Below are 23,155 nucleotides of genomic sequence, written 5' to 3'. Positions count from 1 at the left end.
TTAGAATTTTGTATTTTCCATTCAGTTGCACAATGTGTGAGGCTAGCTGTCTACAAAATGAATGTGTAGCACTTCATCCCCTAATAATTTTTTTACAAAAGATAAATAGCTGATACTTAAAAGTTAAGAGTATGCTCTTCTCTAGCTGTTGACCCTAAGGATAAGGCAACCTTCATTAGGACTGACTCTGCCTAAAAGGAGAATGTTACTTGTTATTTACATTTTTAAAAGCAGCATTAAAAAGATGGGCGGAGGAATGAAAAATGCCAGCCACAACCTAATGAAACTGTCATTCAAGGAAGCTGATTGTATTTCCTGCCGTGGTGAGATCTGAAGGGGACCTGTATTAGACAACCAGTTCAGGGCAACTCTTCAAATACACCACATTCAATTTCAAAGTGCTTGGCCAAGGGAGTGAGTTTGCATTTAGAAACTTTATTCCTTGTGAAATGATGAAATATGTCAGTGGAAATGAAAGCTCAGAAGGGGGAGTTATAACTATTACATGAAAAAGGGCAGTTATAAATATCCAAAGAGGTATCTTAACCCCTTTGCCTAGCTATAAATCTATCCCTGTGCTTCCCTCCTAGGAGAGTGGGACTCGAGGTTTGTTAATAACCTCTGACTGCACAATTCAACAGTGTTTTCCATGCAGAGCAGCTATGAACAGAAAATACACCACAGTTCACATGAATGGGATGCTTCAGTTGTTACTTCTTTCCTTCGCATTCATATAGCTGGCAAAAACTAATCAGAAAACAAACTCAAATTATGTAGCCGGCTTCTCAGGTCAATGAAGAGTTATCCCAGATGGCAGATTCCCTCCATATCCACTTTGGAGAGAATAGGCAGACCAGAAGCATCTTTGCTGTTTATTTAAAGACCATGGAGGTCACCATCCATGACTGCTGGGTCTAAATCTGAACTCCAGGAAAATTAAGACTTTCACAATTATGGAGCTGTGGGAGGGCTTTTCCCAGAGTTTGTTGTGAAAAGGGGCGTTGGTATTTACTTACTCACCTTCTAGTTCAGTGGAGACAGCAGTCAGAGTGGGTGGAGCTCCTCTGTTCAGATTGGATAACTGAGTCTGTTGAAGCTGAAAGTCCCGCCCCTTGCTGCTGGGAACCCCAGATTTTGATGAAGGCGAGAAAAACCAGACTCAATGCGTCGTGGAAAATAGAGAAACAAATTTTATTATCCAAAACAAACAAACAAAAGAGGATCCAGACCGAAATAGGGAGGGGCTGACTGCTGTCTCCACTGAACTAGAAGGTGCGTCTCAGGTAAGTACCAACGCCCCTTCTCCGTTATGGTGGAGACAGCAGTCAGAGTGGGACATACCAAAGCCTAGTGTCCCTAACTACGGGAGGGATCGGTCTGGACAGATTCAACCTCAGATACAAGTACCTGCTGCAGCACCCTACGGCCAAAGGCAGCTTCAGCCGAAGCATACTTGTCCACTCTGTAGTGTCTAATAAACGGAGAGGGCGACGACCAGGTGGCTGCCCTGCATATCTCTGGCAAGGATGCCTGAGTAGACCAGGCCGCTGAGGTAGCTGCACTGCGAGTGGAATGCGCTGTTAAACGCGGGGGCCTAGGCAGGGATCTCATCTCGTAAGCCTTAGCTATCGTATGCCTAATCCATCTGCCTATAGTGGACGATGTCACTAAAGAAACAGGAAGGAAAGACACAAACAAGGACTCTGTTCTCCTTAACTCTGCTGTTCTCTTAATGTAAATTCTCAAAGCTCTTCGAACATCTAAAGTATGCCAACGGTGCTCTAACCCGTGGACTGGGTGAGGGCAAAAATTAGGCAAATTAAGTTCCTGCATGCGATGGAAAACTGAATTTACTTTAGGAATGAATGAAGGATCCAAACGGAGCACTACTCGATCCGGATGGAAAACACAAAGATCACTGCGGACAGAGAGGGCAGCTAATTCTGAAATCCTTCTGGCAGAGGTGATAGCCACCAAAAAGGCAACCTTACAAGTTAATAGCCTCAGAGAGGTAGACCTCAATGGCTCATAAGGAGGCCCTGTTAGGGAATTTAGGACCAGCGAAAGATCCCAAGTGGAATATCTGTGGACCACGGGAGGACATAAATTTTTGGCCCCTTTGAAAAACCTCCTGATAGAAGGATGTTGAGACAAGGAAGTCAGTGGATCACATGATAAAACCGTGGAAATAGCTGCTACCTGTCTACGAAGTGTGTTGGGAGCTAACCCCTTGTCTAACCCTTCCTGCAAAAATTCCAATATATGCAAAATGGAAACCCGGAGTGGAGAAACCCCCGCCCTTTGACATCAGGAACAAAAAGCCCGCCAAGAGGCTGAGTAAATGCGCTCAGTGGAAGGCCTCCGGGACGCTAACATAGTCCAGATAAGCCTGGCAGACATATTGTCTCTTCTCATGGCGCCCCGCTCAAGAGCCAGGCGGTCAACTGGAGCCATAGAGGATCTGGATGAACCAGAGCCCCTTGAGATAACGACACTCTGCTGGGAGGAATCCTCCAGGGGGGAGCCACTGACAGCGGCTTGAGATCTGTGAACCAAGACCTCCGAGGCCAGTGAGGGGCGATTAAGATGACCTCTGCCTGTTCCTCCAGAATCCGACGGACCACTCTCGGGATGATTGAGAGAGGCGGGAACGCGTAGAGTAACCCCTCTGGCCATGGACTGCGAAGAGCATCGACTCCCTCTGCTAGATGATCTGGAAACCTGGCAAAGAAACGAGGAAGCTGTGTGTTCTGCCGTGTTGCGAACATGTCCACCACTGGAGTGCCAAATCGACGTGAGAGGTCGTTGAACAGATCTGGATGCAGACGCCACTCCGCCTGGTCGATGACTTGACGACTGAGCCAGTCTGCCTGAATATTGGACACCCCTGAGATGTGTTCTGCAGTCAAGGACAGAAGATTCCGTTCTGCCCACAGGAATAGGGTCCTTGCTTCCTTCATCAAGGACTTGGATCTGGTGCCCCCTTGTCGGTTGACATGAGCCTTGGCTGTGATATTGTCCGTGAGCACCAGTACATGCTTGCCTGATAGATGGTTCTGGAAAAAACAAAGAGCTAGATAAATAGCCCGTAGCTCTAGCCGGTTGATAGGAAAACGGTGTTCAGTGATGGACCAGCTCCCTTGAGCCAGCAGCGATTTGAGGTGTGCACCCCAACCGAAAAGACTGGCATCCGTAGTTACCACCAAATGATGAGGCTCGTGCAAAGGAGATCCCTTGGAAATCGCCGATGACAACCACCAGAAGAAGGACTTGCGAACCTCCTTGGGCAGTAGGACTTTGGAAGTGGAATTGCCTGTGCCCGCTCTTTGGAATGGCAACAGGAACCACTGGAGGTCTCTAGTATGAAATCTCACCCATGGAACGATGGAAATGGTTGAAATCATCTTTCCCAGGAGTTGGGATAATGACAGCAAGGAAACTCTGCTTTCCTTTATTAAAGAACCAGCTAAAGATCTTAAACTACTCTGTCTCTCCTGAGATAAAGAGACTCTACCTAATATGGAATCAATATTTGCTCCTAAGTGAAGTAAACAGGTTGAGGGGGTCAAATGACATTTCTCTATATTAATAGAGAAGCCATGTAAAGAAAGAGTCTGAACTACAATCTGTAAATCCTTCTGGCCATTGACTCTGATGATGATAAAATTAAAATATCATCCAAATAACAATAAAGTCGAATAGGTATGGACCTAAGATGAGCTGCCATAGCAGCCAAGATCTTGGTGAAAACCCTCGGGCAGAAGACAACCCAAAGGGCAGTGCCCTATATTGATAGTGAACCCCTTATAACAAAACCGAGAAACTTCCTATGATCCGGGAAAATAGGGATATGAAGATAAGCTTCAGTGAGGTCTATGGAAGTGAGGAAGTCGCCTTCGAACGCCATCTAGAATCGAACGAAGAGAGTGCATTTTAAACTTATGATAAACAATAAAACGATTTAGTCTCTTGAGGTCTAAAATGGGCCTCCAGCCCCAAGATTTGGGAACTAGGAACAAAGAGAATAAAACCCATGTCCCCTTGCCTTACGGGAACTGGTTGAATAGCCCTAATCTCCATTAAATGCTTAACTGCTGCCGCCATTTGGACCTGTTTATCCCTGTTCCTAGATACCGGACAGCGAATGAAAAAATCTTTTGGAAGGAAACAAATTCCAGACAAACCGTATCGAATTGTATTCTTAACCCAATTATCAGAAGTAGAGAACTCCCATTGATCCGCAAATGGGCTAACCTGCCCCCTATGGGAGGACTAGCAATGCACCTATCGATGACGCCGGAATGGACGACTTCCTCCTCCACGAAAGGGCCGCTTGGAAGGAAAGGGCCTACCCCGTGAAACTCTATCATGACCTCCTCTTTGTCTAGGAGCCCAGGACCCCTGGAACTTGGAAGAACCAGCCCCCCATTCAGAACCTCGAAAGGAAGATTGACGAGAAAAGGGAGTAAATCTGGCTTCCCCTCTGCGATAGACTGAAGGTAATATCTTTCTTTTGTCTTTAGTCTCGACCAATAGAGGGTCCAACGCAGCACCAAAAAGTAGCTCCCCTGCGAAGGGAGCCGATGCCAGCCTCCATTTGTGGCGGGCATCCGCCTGCCAATGTCTAAGCCAGAGTAAGCGTCGAGCCGTCAAAGCTGAAGCCATGGATTTGGAAACAAAACGTATGGCATGTAAAGTGGCATCCGCCGAAAATTGAACAGCTGCAATTATCTTATTCAGGTCCTGGTGGATACGAGTATTCTCTGCTGGAAGTTTAACCTGTAATTGTCTGAGACACAACAAGGTGGACCTATTAAAGAAAGTTGCTGAAGAAGCCGACCAGATTGCCCAAGCTGCACCTAGATGAGCTCTCGGCAGGACTTGCTCCGCCTGTCTATCCTCTGGACGAAGGTTCTCTTCAGGCTGGCCCGGAATGGTTGAGGAAGATGCCAGAGCTGCAACTGGACCATCTACAGTGGGTGTCTGTAGAGCTGAAGCTAATTTGGGGTCCACATTGAAGAAACGTTTGTCTGCTGAGGAAGGAACCGTAGAAGAACCAGGGGTTGTCCACTGGCGTTTGATTACGTCCATGAAAAGTGGGTGTGCTGGAATAGAATCCGGAACTCGGTCAGGTTCAGAAAAAAGAATGTCAGATGCACCCTTGGAGGATGATGCCACAGGTTGATCCGAGGAAGAACTCAATTGAGCCACATTCTTTGCCTTGAAAAGCAAGGACTTAAAAAGACTAGGAGGAAAAAGACCAGTAAATGCCGGCTGGTCAGGTAATAACCCTTCATCTTCAGACAGGTCAGGATCTCCCCTTTCTAATCCCTCCAAAAGAGAGGGATGGCTAGTTACTGAGTGGGTAGGCGAGACTGTACCCAGCTGTGACTGCATTTCCTCCTCTTCAGGATCCTCCTCCCTCACTGATAGCCTTGAATGGGACAAGGAAGCCCTCTCAGATATCTGCATGCCCGATAAAAGGGTCCTTTGAATCGTCTGTTCAATGATTGCCTGAATATGTGGCGAAACAGGCAAAAGAGGCTCTGCCCCCTGACCAACAACGTGGTTTGCAGTAGAAGGAACTATCTGAGAAAACTCCTCAGGAGACTCAATAACTGGTGCATCAACTGTATGAGAAACTGGAGGAAGGGATCCCCCCCATAATGGCGTCTGTAGGAATATCCACTGGGCAACATTGTAAGGAAGCTTGACCAGGAGAGGTAGAAATAATACCCTCTCGAATAAGAGACCCAGCAGAAGTACTGGGTTCTGGATTGGCCATTGAAGAAGAGGGTAAATTAGAGACTGCCCTACTACATATTCTCTGTATTGCTTCATCTCTTCTCTGCTCATCCCTCAGAGATGCTTTAGACGACTTACTGCGGCCTGAAGTAGGTGGGGCCTTGGTTTTCTGCTTGGAAACACGGCTGCACTTTGCAATAGGGGCCTTGGGAGAGACCCCTCCTGATGGACCTTGCTCCTCCGGCAATGGAGACCCCTGGCGTTTGTTGGATTTTGCCAAGGCCTTAGGCATGATGAAATATTAAGTTTCTAGACCTCAATAAGGCCAAAGAATCACTTCTCCTCTTTTTTTTTTAAATTCAAAATGGCGGCCGCCAATAGAGAGAGGGAGAAACTGACTATTAAAGTCCGAACTGGAGGAGAACTGCAGCTGAAATAATGAGAGCACAAAGCTCCACGCCCAAATTAGCCCCTAACTCCGCCTAATGTAAACTTCAGGACTAATCTTCTGAAGACTCACTCCAAATGTGCTCAAAATGGCCGCCGGAGTTTGGATAGGGGAGGGGCGGAGTGAGCACTAAGCTCTAAGCGTCTCCTTCCACAGCTGCAATAAGCGATCCATTTAAACTGTTTTGGGCGGGAAAAATCAGATCGCGCGAAATAAGAGACGGAGGGCTGGGTAAATTGCAGGCTACCCTGTGGGAGCGGAAACCAAACTCCTCAGCGATCAGAATTAAAGCCGGGCGGCAAACTAATCCAAACAATTTCTAAACCGCCCAGCAAGCCCTCGGCAGTGCTAGAAGCTGCCCCAACGATACTGGGAGTGAATAACTCCACTCATCCAATCCCTGCTGGCTTCGGGGGCGCTAAAAACCCCACCAAAAATATCCTGGAACGCCTGCAGCTCAACAGGATTGTAATAATCACTTCTGCAGCCAGCGGAGAAAAAAAATAAGAAAAATGTTACTCACAAGTATGTATCCTGCAAGTCAGGCAGGGAGATCACAAGTATGTATCCTGCAAGTCAGGCAGGGAGAAATCCACAACGCAACCGTCCAGGCTGAACAACTGAGTCAAAATCTGGGGTTCCCAGCAGCAAGGTGCGAGACTTTCAGCTTCAACAGACTCAGTTATCCAATCTGAACAGAGGAGCTCCACCCACTCTGACTGCTGTCTCCACCATAACGGAGAATCAAGTTAAAGTGCTTTCCAAGTTATTCAGCATGTGGGTGAGATCCTGTTAAGCTATAAAGGAGTCAATTGAGTACATTTATTGATGAAGGAAGCACAAAGAAGTTCAATTGTCAAATACTTTTCACATAAAGTGATGTATAACCTAACAAACAATTATTACTTCTTAGGAACGAAAACTGTACTAATCAGTCATCAAACCACCTTTACAAAGGGCACACTCCAGTTTTGATTTTGCCACATTATTCCAACAAAGAAAAAAAAACCCAGAATGGGTATTCTCTGGAGAATAAGAATTCAAAATGAGCTACAATTGCAATATGTATACCTGGAAAGCAAACACAATAAGCAGTATAATGAGACAGGCACTGACAGAATCTACACTATAGAATCTCTTGAAAACAGAACAAATGAAAGGAATTGTCTGCTAGCATTAGTATGAACTCAGTTACGGCATTCAAAGTGGATGGTTTATGTAAAATAAGAGCCACCAATGAACATATATATTTTGTGGGTAGAAACATGCAAAACAAAAAAATAAAAATAATAATACATGGCCAAAAAGAAAGGAATGGCTCAAACACAATATAAGCAGTGAAGCAAAAATTGCACATAATTAGAATTTCATTTAAGGAAATAGAAAAGTTAAGCATTATTCCATAAGAGAAAACTAAAAATGAATCTTGGCCCATATTCAAGATCTTTCAAGCAGCATTCTAAATTTATATTTGGATGAGTCAAATTACTTGGGTTTATTTCCAGATATATTTGTTTAGAATCCAGGTGACAATTCTTCTGGACTAAAACTGTCCATATGCAACCAAAATAATATTACAAGAGATGAATGATTTGAAATATAAGCCAGCTGTATTCCAGTTACTACTTCTACAGAGAAGCCTTTATATTATTCTAATCTTCAGGGCAAGATTAGCGTAATTAAGCACAATTACATGGATTGTTAAGTAAAAGTGGTTCATACCATCAAAGGATACAATATATGTAGGCTGGCTTGACTTAGGTCTAGTTTCCAGCAAGAAATTGCTACAAAAATTATGCATTTTTCCAGAAGCTCAGACCACGCAGCAGATTCAGTTGAAGGGAACTCTTTTCAAATCAATTAAGACAGAACAAAAAGAGAAACACTTACAGTATGTTCTGTTTTGATCACTTTTTATGTGGGACTTCATAAAAGTAATCTCTTATGATACATAGGCGTCAGAAGCCAGTATAAGATTCATGTATGCTCTCTAGTATTATTATTCCAAAAGACATACAAAAGTACCCAATCATATTGTTTTACTGTAACATTCTCAGATTGAACCTTTATTATGTCAAATTTTTTGGTTAAACTAAGCTGCTTTATTCTAGTAATAGCTTTCCAACTCTTTCCAAGAGATCAGAGGATATTATAGTCAAGCCAGGACAGTACCTTGAACATGGTATCCTTGAACATGATAAAACTTCTTTCAATACATTTACAATTCTATGATTCCCTTGATGTAAGTATTCATAATAGAATACATTTGCGAGAAATCAGAAAATGCAATCAATTATGTTCTTAGGTGAAATAGAAATTAACATATACAAATGTAATAATTTTAAGCTATGTTTAGTCATATGAATAGGAACTATATTGTATTTTTAAAAAAAAATGTTTTAGAAATCAGGCACCTGGAGTGAAAGAAAGGATGCAGTATTTCCTTCCCTTGCTTAATCAAATCTGGTTGAACCTGTAGAATTTTACATCTAGGCTTCTGTTAACTAGGTCTATGAGAATAGCCATTACTGGCAATTTCCCACTGCGGGACTTCCTTAGGTAAGCATCAAGCTATCCATAAAAAAAAGGGTTAGTAACAGTGCGCTCCCACTTATATTGAACCTTCTCTGTTGATTTAGCTCTGAGAAATAAGAAGCAAACTATTTTAAAAACAGTTTGATATATGAACTATAAATTCCAAATGTGCACCATACTCAACTAACTCTTGTTACCAATTAAAACAAAATGTTCATTATTATAATTCCTATTATGACGCCTAAACCCACTGAGCACAATCCTATTTGCTAATATTTGGGGGGGGGGGTAGAATCTATATTCTGTTTGTGAAATTTGAAGCATAGCTAAGTAGGAATGCTGCTTCCCAGCTAAGAGGCCAATTCTGTAAAAACATTTAGAAGATTTTGTTCAAAATATTCCAGGGATGTTTTTTCTGTTTAGCTAAATACAGCAGTGCAAGATCCATGATGACATTTTCATATTTATAGCTTTTTTTAAAAAAATAACACAAAAGTTATCTTACTATATTAGTTTACCTGGGGAAAAGTTTCAATAAACTAAATGGAACTTTAACCCCATATTCATATATTGCAAGGACACAATACAGAGGTATGTAGTGTGCATATACTGTTACTTTATGTATACATCTGCATGAACTCTTTACCTCAGTTTGATGTCTCCTTTTTCGAAGATGAATTAAAAATGCTTTGTATAAGTTACAGTTTGCACATTTATTTTTTTCTTCATGGGGAAGAGTAACAGGAGAAAAAGAAATGGCTTTCAGTGAGAAAATACCATAGAGGAAAGTGTTAAATTCCCCTTCCTTGACATGGCAGCTATAAAATAGATTTAAAAGTTGTCATTCTGCTCTTAAAAACAATGAAAGCTCTCATCATTCTTCTGGTTTGATTCTTAGAGACAGAGCATGACTGAATTGGTCCTCTGAGCACTCAACTTCAAATAATTGGAACAGTGAAAGTCATTACTGTACTAAAAAGCCTCCTGCAATGTCAATCTGACATTTCAACAATGTCAATCTGACATTTCATACATGACAAACACTAAAAAAAGCGAATCAATCTAAAGAACTCTTTATGTAGAGATTATTATCAGTCATTCCACCATCAGGATTCCTCACATCTGCAGTGTGATAGATCTGTGCAATTCAACATGGATTTTATGTTGTTGTTGAAAACTGGACTGTTAAATCAATATAATAAAACTCACCAAATATCACACAAATGTTTTCTTTGCAGCCCAGCTCAGAAAAGCAGAAATAAAGAATAAGCAAGCATGCACATGCAATTCTGAATAAGCATCTGTTGCATTTATCATTAAAATAAATACATATGATAAAAATGGCACTGTATACAAGCAGTCCTCAACTTACAGGTACAATTGGGACTGGAATTTCTAACATAAATTGTTGCAGTCTTAAGCCAAATCATCACTAGACCTAATTTTATGACATCTTTAAGTTGGTGTTATAAGATTGTAAGTGGAAATCCTGTTAACCAATGGCGTTCTTTTGCCAAGAATCACATTCATGTGATCATAGGATGCTGCAACCAGTCATACATGCAATCCAACTGCTCAATGCTCAAATTATGATCATGTCACCATAGGGACAGGACAAAGCCTTAAGTTCAAATTTAGGGTCGTAACTGACTTTTTTGGAGGCTGTTAATTAAACTATCATTAAGCAAGTAGTCATAAATTGAAGACAATCTGTATTATCTTTTTCCTTTTCAACGATTCAGATTGAAACAGCAGTTCCCAATAATTCTTTTAATTCTGCACTTTTGTGAATTCTATGATGCACTTCTTCATTTTAAAACATTGCCAAATATATTACATATTTTACAGTGCATATAAAATAAATACTTTACAATAATTTATTTATACAGAAATAGGATAACTAGATTTATCAAAGGAGATATGTAAAACTCACACAAGTCAAATCCTTTAATTTGTCTATTTCATTTCATAAAGGTACATTCAAATAGTGACCAGTTAAGGAGAAAAGTACCTCCCAGACTGCCCAGAGGATGTCTGTCTTTCTATGTGGAATAAGAAGCGGAGTAGTCTCGCCACCATTTTGTTTGTCCTGTGAACAGGCCAGATTTTTTTAAAAAAACTATCCTATACCATCCCTGTATAATTTATAGTAGAAAATTAGAAATAAAACAAATGATATACCTTGGTCTATCATTTTCATCAGAATTTTCTCTCTCTGAATGTATGTATGGGAGGGGGAGAGAAAATGGATGCCAATAAAAATACACAATATAAAATTGGCAACCTTTTCTGGACTGAGAGAAGGATTGAGCTCAGTTCTGTTTCTCCTCACTTTGACAGATTCACTCAACGGTAGGAACTCTTATACTCTCAGAGGGCAAAGCCATTACTAGCAAAAGTTGGAGGGTGAGATGGCGGAAGTAACTGATGTCTATCATGTTATTGTGCTATTAAGCTCAACAATTTATGTGGATCAAAGACCATGAATTATCAATTTAAGCTGTCTGGCCCAAAGATGCTTTACTATCTAGCATCATAGGTACTATTTTATTGGGTAGATACTTTTCCCTCTTATCTTCTATCTGCACAATAGCTTTATGAGGATCAGAAACAATGAATTATGAAGACTATAATTAATCTGAATGAAATATTGTCAGTAATATTACACTGAAGTTGTTAAAGATACCCTAAATTATGATTTCACACACTTGCTTTGAAGCAAAGCTTATACAGCTCTCACTTACCTATGCATGTTTTCCCATCAGAGTGTAGCACAAACCTCACATGGCAGCCACATTTTGGACCTTGATCTGTATCATCACAGGTGTGCTGACAACCTCCATTACCATAGTTGCAAGTCACTGAGAGGTGTAAGAGAAGAAGAAAGAAATAATTCCAAACATTATTATCATACCAAAAGGCTATGTTTGCACAATACCATAATGCAGAGCTAACTAAATCACCTTTATTGAATTAATTCAGCTGCTTGGGTTCATATATCACACTAGGCTAAAATGTTGCAGTCTGGTTTGCATTCAGTGTGTTACGCAAACAAAGCCCAAAAGGTTCAAGCTGCCAAATTTCTTGAAATAATTAAGAATTACTGGATTAATATAAAACTTTAGGTACTTCAAAATCACTCATAAAATCATCCAGAAGTATAACATGATTAACCTTAGATCAATACCAACAGGGGGAAAAATAATATGGGACGAAAATCTTTTTGAAAATCTGTATGAGTATGATAGTGATATGTCATAGATCAGAATGCAAACAGATGCTATAGATGTTAGTTTTTTTGGGGGGGGGAATAATGAAAAGCAACTGATTAATGTTTTCTATTCAAAAATGGTCAAGCTATGATGCTTCTGTGTCATTTCTTGTATTTTTATGAAAACTTTTTAAAGAAGTACATTGCGTTTAACTTTTTCTTTCCTGCCATAATCTTTTCAGTTTAGTGGAATTTAAAATAGCAAGTGCATTTGCACAAAAGTTCAAACGTGTCAATTAATTTATTTTAGCAGCATCTACAGTATGTATAATCTCATCACAAGTTAAGTCTTGAAAACTTGAAGTTTCTTTTATGAGAAAACTGTCCCTCTTTCATCTGAACCTCATATTACATATTCAGAGGATATGAGTGGCTGTATGGGTGCAACTACACAAAGTAATGTTAGCAGTTATAATTCTATAATGTCCTCTTCTATGATAAAGTACACTTCTAGCAAAGATCCACTATTTATATATTAGTGTTTCTCAAACAACCAACTGCTACTTTCTTTGAGAAAGGTTCCTCAGATAAACACTTACATTTGCAATCTCGTTGATTCTTAGTGAGCTCAAAACCAGGTCGACATTCACAGGCAATGCCACCTTTGGGAGTCTCACGGCAGATGTGTGCACAACCATGATTCTTGTTCATGCAGTTCATTCCTTCTAAAAGAGAAAAGAAGCAACATAAAAGCTACCCAGACAACACAAGAAACAAGAAATAGCAATAAGAATATAATGATGACAGTTCATTCTTGCCTAGCTAATCTCTTTATCTGAGCCGAGGTGGCACAGTCGTTAGAAGGGAACGTTGTCTTACCTGAACGTCCCTTCTTGGAGAGGGGAAAACGGCCATCAGGATTGGGTAGAATCTCCTCGTTGCTAATTGGACCGAGTCTTTAATTTGTTGTTTGTGGTCCCCGCCTCGATTTTGCTAAGGACCGGAGCGTTATTAATTACCTCAGACTGGTTTTTCTGGTTTGAGGGACCTAGGTTTGTGGTTAGTTTAGTCTTTTTATTTGAAATTTTTCTCCTAGTGAGTCCTGTGAATTTTCCCTTTAAAGTTTTACTTTTTAAATTTTTTTTTTCTCCTCTTGTTTATTTTTGACTGGTGGAGAGCGGTGAGCAGGGATCTGCTCCCGAGCCCACTGTGGGCCGTCCAGGCGATTTCGCCAGCTAGCCATCACGACGACAGCGCTCACGGGTTCGTCCCCGCGGCGCGAAGAGTTGACGGAGAACTCGGAAGGCACAGGAGCGGCTCACGGGCTTGGTCCCAGAAGAGCTCCATTTAGCCGGCAATCTTCGATCTCTCTCTCTCTCATCTCCCCTGTCTCGCTCCCGCCCGCGGCAAGGGCTCAAGCGCCAGAAGCCGCGGGGCGAACAAAACACCCAGCCTTGCCCCAGAAGTTTTTACGTCGAGTTCGGGGCCTCCATTTATTTTTTTTTCACTTAAGGGCTGCAGGTAGACGGGGGAGGTCAGTGGACGGCCTTTTAGGCTGTCTGGCTAGCAAGTGGGCGGCGGCTGCAGGAGACCGCAGTCAAGAAGTGATAGAGAGAGAGAGAGAGAGAGGCAGAGTGAGAGGGGAGCGTCGACGTTGCCGCAGGACATCTACAGAAGAAGCGGCAGGCCCTCAAGGAATTCAAAGGAACCGTGAGTAGGCCGAAGCGGCGGTAAATTGGCGGGAAAGGAATTTTGCAAAATGGCGGATGCCTGTGATTCCCAGCCCGCCTTGCCGGCTTCCACCCAGGAGGATGTGGTTCTGGATGACCCAGGGGAGGGCCCCTCTACAGCCCCTCAAGTTTCACCTGTCAGGGGGCGAAAAATAGCCAGGGCCAAAACTAAGAAAGGGGCTCGAGCTGAGGAGAGACGCCATAGGGCTCTAGAAAGGGTCTTCTCTAAGGCCTCAAAGAGGGCTCACCGATCCCCTTCACCAAAGCAAGGGGGAAATCAAAATGCTGGGGCCCTTCCTGACCCACAAGGCCCAGATTTCCTCTCCCAGCCTATGCAAGGGTCTGGATCCTGGTCTCCAGACAGGTTTTCCCCCTTGCCTTCAGCTCAAGCTGCAACTACCCCATTGTTCCGCACCCTTTCAGAGATGGAACTTCGGAATTCTCCATGTTCCCTGCCGGCCCAGCCAGCTTGTGTGTCACAAGGAATGGGGGTGGCACAAGGAGGGGGTGTTCCCCTGGTCCAACCTGATACCAGATTGCCCCAGATGCCAGTTTTTCAACTGCCTGACTCCTTTAGTCTGATGATCCAACAGGCCATACGTCAGGAGTTAGCTCAATCCTTTCAACGGCAAACTGCGCCCTCTTCTTCTTCCAAATCCGGTAGAGTGGATAAAAAGAGAGAGTCCTCTAATTCGGCACCCGCTATGTTCAATTCTCAGCGAGAAAAATCACCTGAAGAGGTCAGCCAGGCCTCGGTATCCGAAGAAGAGGATACTGGGGAGGCCTTATCAGAGGACGAGGGTCTGGGGCCGGACCAGCCTTCATTCGTGGGACTCTTTAAGCCCCACTTGTTTCGTTCACTCCTGTTCAAAGCCCTAGCTACCACGGGTTTAGGCGGGGTTGCGGGCTCCCCAGCCAATCCTCCAACCCTACCTGGCAATTCATCTAACCTGTTTGTGGAACCCACTGTAGCTGCCGAGACGATTCCCGCACCCAAGATGTTCGTTGACGTGGTCCAGCGTCAGTGGTCGAATCCGGGTTCGGGTTCTAATCCCAATGCCACAGACAAAAAGTTTTATAACTGTGCCCCAGATCTCGAAAATATCCTACAAGTCCCCACCGTGGATGCACCAGTAGTGGCACTAACAGCAACCTCTCACGTCACTGGTCCAGAGAACGAGGCTCTTCGTGCGGAGGATAAAAGGGCTGACCAGTCCTTGGTCAAATCCCATCAGGCCTCAGCCTGGTCAGTCAGGTCCTCCATGGCATCCTCATTTTTTAATAGAGCCTCTATCATGTGGCTCAAGCAGCTTCAGGGCCGTTTACCATCCTCAGACGTAAGGGCTCACCAGGACCTTAACAAGGTCATCGCAGCCTTAGAGTTCTCCGCTGATTCGACGCTGAACGCTGCCCGTTTTTCGGCCAAATCTATCGGGTCTACGGTCACATCCCGCAGACTTTTATGGCTCCGTCACTGGCGAGCGGACACCAGGAATAAATGGCGCCTAGCCTCCTCCCCCTATGCGGGCACGCACTTATTCGGCGCATCTCTAGACCCGATCCTAGTAGAGACCAAGGACAAGAAAAAGATTTTGCCCTCTCTTTCCCGACGGGGGGAACTTCGGCATCAGCCTTATTTTCGCTCCTCGACCTCACCAGCTTCGTCTGCTGCTTCCTTTCGTGGCCAGGAATCCGGAGGGTCGGGTTTTCGACGAAGATTTCCATCGTACAGAGGAAATTCCCAACGGGCCGACCAGGTTAGAACAGGGGCCAAATTTTCGGCCGGCCTCCAATGGGGAGATCTGCTGCGGGACTACTTGAAACGGTTGTACTGTTTGCCCCGCCCCCCTCGGAATGGCTTACAGGCCAAAAATTTGCCCCCTGTTCTAACCTGATCGGCCCGTTGGGAGTTTCCTCTGTACGAAGGAAATCTTCGTCGAAACCCCGACCCTCCGGATTCCTGGCCCCGAAAGGAAGCGGCAGACGAAGCTGGTGAGGTCGAGGAGCGAAAATAAGGCTGATGCCGAAGTCCCCCCCGTCGGGATAGAGAGGGCAAAATCTTTTTCTTGTCCTTGGTCTCTACTAGGATCGGGTCTAGAGATGCGCCGAATAAGTGCGTGCCCGCATAGGGGGAGGAGGCTAGGCGCCATTTATTTCTGGTGTCCGCTCGCCAGGGTCGGAGCCATAAAAGTCTGCGGGATGTGACCGTAGACCCGATAGCTTTGGCTGAAAAACGGGCTGCGTTCAGCGTCGAATCAGCGGAGAACTCTAAGGCTGCAATGACCTTGTTAAGGTCCTGATGAGCCCTTACGTCTGAGGATGGTAAACGGCCCTGAAGCTGCTTGAGCCACATGATAGAGGCTCTATTAAAAAATGAGGATGCCATGGAGGACCTGACTGACCAGGCTGAGGCCTGATGGGATTTGACCAAAGACTGGTCGGCCCTTTTATCTTCCGGACGAAGAGCCTCGTTCTCTGGACCAGTGACGTGAGAGGTTGCTGTTAGTGCCACTACTGGTGCATCCACGGAGGGGACTTGCAGGATATTTTCGAGATCTGGTTGGGTTAGAGATACCATTAGACACGGTTTGGCCCTGGAGTTCCTTTCCTCCACCACCACCCCCGACGTTTTTCGTTACTTGTCCTGTTTCCTTTCGCAGCTCTAGTGCTTCCCTGGTGGAGTCTGCGGTTAATCATCTGTTGGCTATTCGAGCCATTCAATTGGTTCCTATCGATCAACTCAAACAGGGCTTCTATTCCAGGCTCTTTGTCGTAAGCAAACCGTCGGGGGGCTGGAGGGCTATTCTAGACCTCAAGGCCCTTAACAAATACATTGTGTACCACCGTTTTAAAATGCACTCGTTACGTTCCATATTGGAGTGCATTAGACAGGGAGATTACATGGCCTCTATTGATTTAACAGAAGCTTACTTACATATTCCCATTAGACGAGATCACCGTAAATACTTGCGGTTTTGCTTCAATGGCTCTCACTATCAATACCGGGCCTTACCCTTCGGGTTGTCCTCGGCCCCCAGGGTCTTTACAAAAGTCATGGCGGTGCTCATGGCCCACATCCGAAGGTTTCCGGTTAGACTCCAGGCCTACCTAGATGATATTCTCATTCTGTCAACTGCCCAGAATACGGCCAATAGAGATATCTCTTTGACCATTGAAGCACTTCAATCACATGGGTTCTCGATTAACTGGGAGAAGAGCCATCTTACCCCCTCCACCTCCATTGTACACTTGGGTGCACAAATTGATTCACTAAGTTCGATGGTATATCTGTCGGCCGAACGTCAGGTTAGTTTAGCCGAGTTAGCTAGCATCTCTAGAGTTTCACGGTCAGTTCCCTTGGACCAACTCTCCCAACTCCTGGGAAAAATGGTGTCGTCATACGATATTATTCCATGGTCTGCAGGCTATTTCAGCTAGCTGCAGTTCAGCAGTTCGAGTCTCACCTGCTCAAGGTTGACTCAGCCTTCCATCCTTCCGAGGTGGGTAAAATGAGGACCCAGATTGTTGGGGGCTCTATGCTGACTCTGTAAAACTGCTTAGAGAGGGCTGTAAAAGCACTTTGAAGCGGTATATAAGTCTAACTGCTATTGCTATTATCAATCAACCTAAAGCAAATTTTAATAAATTCAATAGGATTTACCCTCAAGGAACTGCACACAACTGTTGCCATTTTGTTAAGAGGACTGTAATTACCTTCAAAATACAGTCACCTTTTAGAACTAGAACTTTTAAGATTCACTGGTTTCAGAAACAACCAAGGCTTTAATTCATTACAGATATATAACAACAACAACAACAACAACAACGAGTTGGAAGGGACCTTGGAGGTCTTCTAATCCAACCCCCTGCAGAGGCAGGAAACCCTACACCATTTCAGACAAATGGTTATCAAACATTTTCTTAAAAATTTCCAGTGTTGGAGCATTTACAATTTCTGCAGGCAAGTTGTTCCACTGATTAATTGTTCTAACTGTCAGGAAATTTCTCCTTAGTTCTAAGTTGCTTCTTTCCTTGATTAGTTTCCACCCATTGCTTCTTGTTCTACCCTCAGGTGCTTTGGAGAATAGTTTGACTCCCTCTTCTTTGTGGCAACCCCTGAGATACTGGAACACTGCTATCATGTCTTCCCTAGTCCTTCTTTTTATTAAACTAGGCATACCGAGTTCCTACAACCGTTCTTCATGTGTTTTAGCCTCCTAATCATCTTTGTTGCTCTTCTCTGCACTTTTTCTAGAGTCTCAACATCTTTTTTACAACCAAAACTGAATGCAATATTCCAAGTGTGGCCTTACCAAGGCATTATAAAGTGGTATTAACATTTCACGTGATCTTGATTCTATATGAATTAATATTCTATATAAATTAGCATATATACCAGGGTTGAAATGCTCCTGGATTGCGTGATCTGGTAGCAATCATGGCCGGTAGTTTGGCGATCCGATAGCAATGTAACCAAGAATTAATGTGTTTTTTACCTTCTGCGCATGCGCAGAAGGTTTTGTGCATGCGCAGGTCTGTGCACGCATGTGATGCGCAACCGAAGTGAGTACGTGTGGGCGGCGCATGCACTTCCAAACCGGTAAGGAAGGTAAGTAGATTTCATCCCTGACATATGCTGAATACAACACTTTATCCTGATTTAAAGATAAAAATGACATGTAGTCAATCCATATCCCCTGGAAATCTTGCCTTAAAGGAAAATTTCTGGAAATAGAGAAGAAAATGAAAATTGCCTCCTAACAGTTCACTGAGAGATCATTTGGTGTACTATAGTCATGTTATGTCATAATTTCAAGATATTGACCTGTTAAAATTGTGAGATATCGTGTGTGTTGTAGACCTCATTAACCAGTACCAATATCTTACTATGCCCAACTCTTAGTATGTAGTTTTCTCATCATGTATCCACCCTCAGAGCAATGAATTTTCCCTATTATGTCCCTTAGCCTATGCCTTCTCCTTATCATACCAACAGTCCAGAAACTCTTAGTCAAGATCCCTGATTTGTTGATCAATGATGCTACAGGATCCAGTGTTATTTCCTCAGCAGAGTCAAAAAGCCACTCAGGCTTTCTCAATAATGGGAATCAGCCAAAGCAGCATTAGCTACAAACATTGCTGTCTGACCTATCTAAGCTGTGAAGAAAACAGGGTGCTGCTGACTCACATCCTTAGATTGTTTATGCTTTGTTTGGACTTGAAGGACACCAAGTTCTGGGCTTTAGCCTCTATCTCTTCATATTGGCAATCCACTGTAAGCAGCAATCAGAGCCAACAGAGCCATGCCCTCTGCATCATGGCCTGAATATGCTGAAGAATATTAGGATCCATAGAGACTAGGCCTGCCTACTTCATTGCACAAGGCAGATGTTAGGGTCTAAATGAGATAAAAAGTATTTGTGAGTAAATCAGACCTACCACAGGAGTGAAACTAAAGTCAATCTGTGATGTAGAAAAACACTTATTTCAGAGGCAGAATAATTTTAGTGATACTTTATTATGTTTGAAAGCGATACCACACTCTGGGCCCCTAGGCTTCACTCGGGTCCCGAGTGGTTATATCCCCCGGAACCTGGACCTTCGGTTGATGTTATGTAATGCCAGGTCCGTCATGAATAAGGCCCCCCTCATATTCGATCTTATTCAAGAGGGGGGAGTGGACCTAATGGGCATTACGGAGACCTGGCTGGGCATGGAGGGGGGGGGTTCCCCTCACTGAGATGTGCCCGCCGGGTTTCCATGCGTTTCATCAGCCGAGGGCCCAGGGTAGGGGTGGGGGGGTAGCGGTAGTTATTAACGAGAGTCTGGATCCAAGGGAGGTCGCTGTCCCACAGATAGCCGGTTGTGAAACCCTCTTCGTGAGGTGGGGCCGGGGGGTGCAGGTGGGCTTGCTGATCACGTACCTGGCTCCTTGCTACGTGACAGCAGCCCTGCCCAAGCTGCTGGAGATGATAGCCGGGACGGCGGTTGAGACCCCCAGGCTTATGGTCATGGGGGATTTCAACTTGCCGTCGGCAGGCGATTCGTCAATGGCAGCTCGGGAGTTCATGGCTTCCATGACGGCCTTGGACCTGACCCAGGTAGTTGCGGTCCCCACCCACGTCGGGGGTAACACACTGGACTTGATTTTCGTCTCGGGACAGTGGCTAAATGATCTGGAGTTAGGGGAATTAATATCTCAACCCTTGTCATGGTCAGATCATTTACTCCTTCAGCTAGACTTTCAGACCGCTACACCTCACCGCAGGGAGACGGAACCGGTTCAATGGTTCCGTCCCAGGCACCTGATGGACCCTGAGAGGTTTCTGACGGAGCTTGGGCCATTTCTGAGGGAGTTAGCCCATGGCTCGGCTGAGGAGTTGGCGGCCGCCTGGGATGAGGCGGCCGCTGGTGCCTTAGACCGCGTCGTGCCTTTGCGGCTTCTGACCCGGCGACGAACTCGACCAGCTCCTTGGTATAACGAGGAGCTGAGAGATATGAAGTGCCGGAAAAGAAGCCTAGAGAGCGCCTGGAGGTCCAGCCGCTCCGAACCAGACCGAACACTAGTGAGGTCATATATTCAAACCTACCTAGTGGCGATCAGGGCGGCGAAACATAACTATTTCTCTGCACTCATCGCATCGGCAGATAATCGCCCAGCCACCCTGTTTAGGGTGACCCGCTCCCTGCTCACGCAGGAGGCTCGGGAGGACCCCTTACAGGGACGCACTGAGGATTTTGTTCAGTATCTGTCTGATAAAATCGCTCAGATTCGGGACGGCCTGGACACTGATTGGATAGATTCAGGTGGGATGGCGGAGACGAGTCTTGAGAATGTTATCTGGGCTGAGTTCGATCCTGTGACTCCTGAGGACATGGACAGGCTGTTGGGTAGGTTGAACTCCACCACATGTTTATTGGACCCGTGTCCCTCCTGGATGCTGCTGGCCACTTGGGAGGTTACACGAGGCTGGCTCCAGGAAGTTACCAACGCTTCTTTGTTGGAGGGTGTTTTCCCCGCCGCTTTGAAAGAGGCGGTGGTGAGGCCCCTCCTCAAGAAGCCCTCCCTGGACCCGGCTGTTTTAGCGAACTATCGTCCAGTCTCCAACCTTCGCTTCTTAGCGAAGGTTGTTGAGAGTGTGGTGGCATATCAGCTTCCTCAACACCTGGAGGAAACTGTCTATCTGGACCCGTTCCAGTCCGGTTTCAGACCCGGTTACAGCACCGAGACAGCTTTGGTCGCGTTGGTGGATGACCTCTGGAAAGCCCGGGACAGGGGTTGTTCCTCTGTCCTGGTTCTATTAGATCTCTCGGCGGCTTTTGATACCATCGACCATGGTATCCTGCTGCGACGGTTGGAGGGATTAGGGGTGGGAGGCACCGTTTATCGGTGGTTCTCCTCCTATCTCTCTGACCGTTCGCAGACGGTGTTGGCAGGGGGCAGAGATCGACCCCGAGGCGCCTCACTTGTGGGGTGCCTCAGGGGTCTGTTCTCTCGCCTCTCCTGTTCAACATCTACATGAAGCCGTTGGGCGAGGTTATCCGTGGTTTCGGGGTGGATTATCATCTGTACGCTGATGATACGCAGCTGTACATTTCCACCCCGAACCACCCCAATGAAGCCGTTGAGGTGATGGGCCAGTGTCTTGAGGCCGTGCGGGTCTGGATGGGGAGGAACAGGCTCCGATTCAACCCTTCCAAGACAGAGTGGCTGTGGGTGCCGGCGTCCCGGTACAGTCAGCTTACACCATCGCTGACTGTGGGGGAGGAAGTACTGACCCCCCGAGAGGGAGTGCGCAACTTAGGCGTCCTCCTGGACGATCAGCTGTCCTTAGAGGATCATTTGACAGCCGTCGCCAGGGAAGCATTTTATCAGGTCCACCTGATCCGCCAGTTGCGCCCCTTCCTTGACCGGGACGCCTTACGCACAGTCACTCACGCCCTCATCATTTCCCGCCTGGACTATTGCAATACTCTCTACATGGGGCTCCCCTTGAAGAGCACCCGGAGGCTCCAGTTAGTCCAGAATGTGGTCGCGCGGATGATAGAGGGAGCACCGCGTTGCTCCCATATAACACCCATCCTGCGCGGCCTACACTGGCTACCGGTAGTCTTCCGGGTGCAATTCAAGGTTTTGGTTACCACCTTTAAAGCGCTCCATGGCTTAGGACCGGGATACCTTCGAGACCGCCTTCTGCCGCCGACTGCCTCCCAACGACCTGTGCGCTCCCACAGAGTAGGCCTCCTCAGGGTGCCGTCGACCAAACAATGTAGGTTGGCGACCCTCAGGGGGAGGGCCTTCTCTGTGGCGGCACCAGCCCTGTGGAACGAGCTTCCTCCGGGATTACGACAACTCCCCGACCTCCGGACCTTCAGACGTGAACTGAAGACTCTATTATTTCAGCGCGCTGGACTAGCCTAAGAATAAAATGTTTTAGCTAAATTTTAATGGGGTTTTTACTGGTTTTTACTGTTTTAGTGATCAGGCCATGATAATATTTAGTTTTAACTGGGTTTTAATGCTTATTTATTATATTGTTTTAATATGCCTGTGAACCGCCCTGAGTCCTACGGGAGATGGTGTGGTATATAAGTATGATTAATAATAATAATAATAATAATAATAATAATAATAATAATAATAATAATAATAATAATAATAATGTTTCATGTGGTTGTTTTTATTACATTCTCTTTATATATTTTTATTGCCCTTTAGTTTGATCATCCCATTTAAACAGAAAGACAAGGTATCAAACACTCATAGTTGCCTAGTGACCATGGCTATATTCTAGACCAGGGGTGTCAAACTCAATACCTGGGGGCCAGATCCAGCCCGCGGGGTACTTAAATCTGGCCTGCGGGGCCACCTTGGAAACAGCAAATGAACAGCCCATGGTGCTTCTGCCAGAGCAAACGGGCTCCCAAGCTCCATGCAAGTTGACAGTCCGTTTTCAGCTGCCACAGCCTCCTGCAACCCTTTGCCAGTGAAAACAGAGCTTGGGAGGGCCACATGCAGCCCTCCCGAGCTCCGTTTTCACTGGCAGAGGGTTGCAGGAGGCCATGGCAGCCAAAAATGGAGCTCAGGAGCCCGTTTTCTCTGGCAAAGTGCTCAGGCCACCACAGGCCCCCAACAGGAGTGAGATCGAGCTGGCCACGCCCACCCCAGCTCCCTGAGGTCAAACACAACCCTGATGCGGTCCTCAATGAAATCAAGTTTGACACCCCTGTTCTAGATCATCTGGAGTCACATCTGAGAAAATAATGTATTCCAACTTAATAATGTAAAGAACATTTCAGTAAAGTGGAAAATACTTGAAAGATTCCAGTAATTAATCAAAGGGATAATCATTATTCCAAGACACATGAGAGTAAAAAAATGAAGACTATTTCATGTTAAGAGGCACTAAAATATATTATTTGAGCAGAACCAGTGCAACAGCTTCCCTTGTCATCAGCTTGGACAAAGAGGAAGAGCCAGGTTTG

General features: G+C 45.1%; 1 protein-coding gene across 8 annotated transcripts in view; it reads right to left on the bottom strand.

The window, feature by feature from the left end:
- The window catches only part of SCUBE3 (signal peptide, CUB domain and EGF like domain containing 3), a 130,730-nt gene that overhangs the window by 44,911 nt on the left and 62,664 nt on the right, over positions 1–23,155 (bottom strand). For 5 of the 8 annotated variants that reach the window (XM_058176180.1, XM_058176174.1, XM_058176179.1 and 2 more), the window contains 2 exons: positions 12,539–12,664; positions 11,473–11,589 (listed from right to left, as the gene is read on the bottom strand). The exons of 1 other annotated variant lie outside the window; for it this stretch is intronic. In XM_058176180.1, coding sequence (XP_058032163.1) covers positions 11,473–11,589; positions 12,539–12,664 — 243 coding nt within the window. The remainder of the gene's footprint in view (positions 1–11,472; positions 11,590–12,538; positions 12,665–23,155) is intronic. 2 more of the 8 variants (XM_058176175.1, XM_058176178.1) reach the window with 1 other exon arrangement.

Source organism: Ahaetulla prasina, chromosome 3, assembly GCF_028640845.1.
Source record: "Ahaetulla prasina isolate Xishuangbanna chromosome 3, ASM2864084v1, whole genome shotgun sequence".
NCBI classification, from domain to species: domain Eukaryota; kingdom Metazoa; phylum Chordata; class Lepidosauria; order Squamata; family Colubridae; genus Ahaetulla; species Ahaetulla prasina.
Note: the sequence above shows the minus strand (reverse complement) of the source record. Positions and strands in the feature narration are given on the sequence as shown.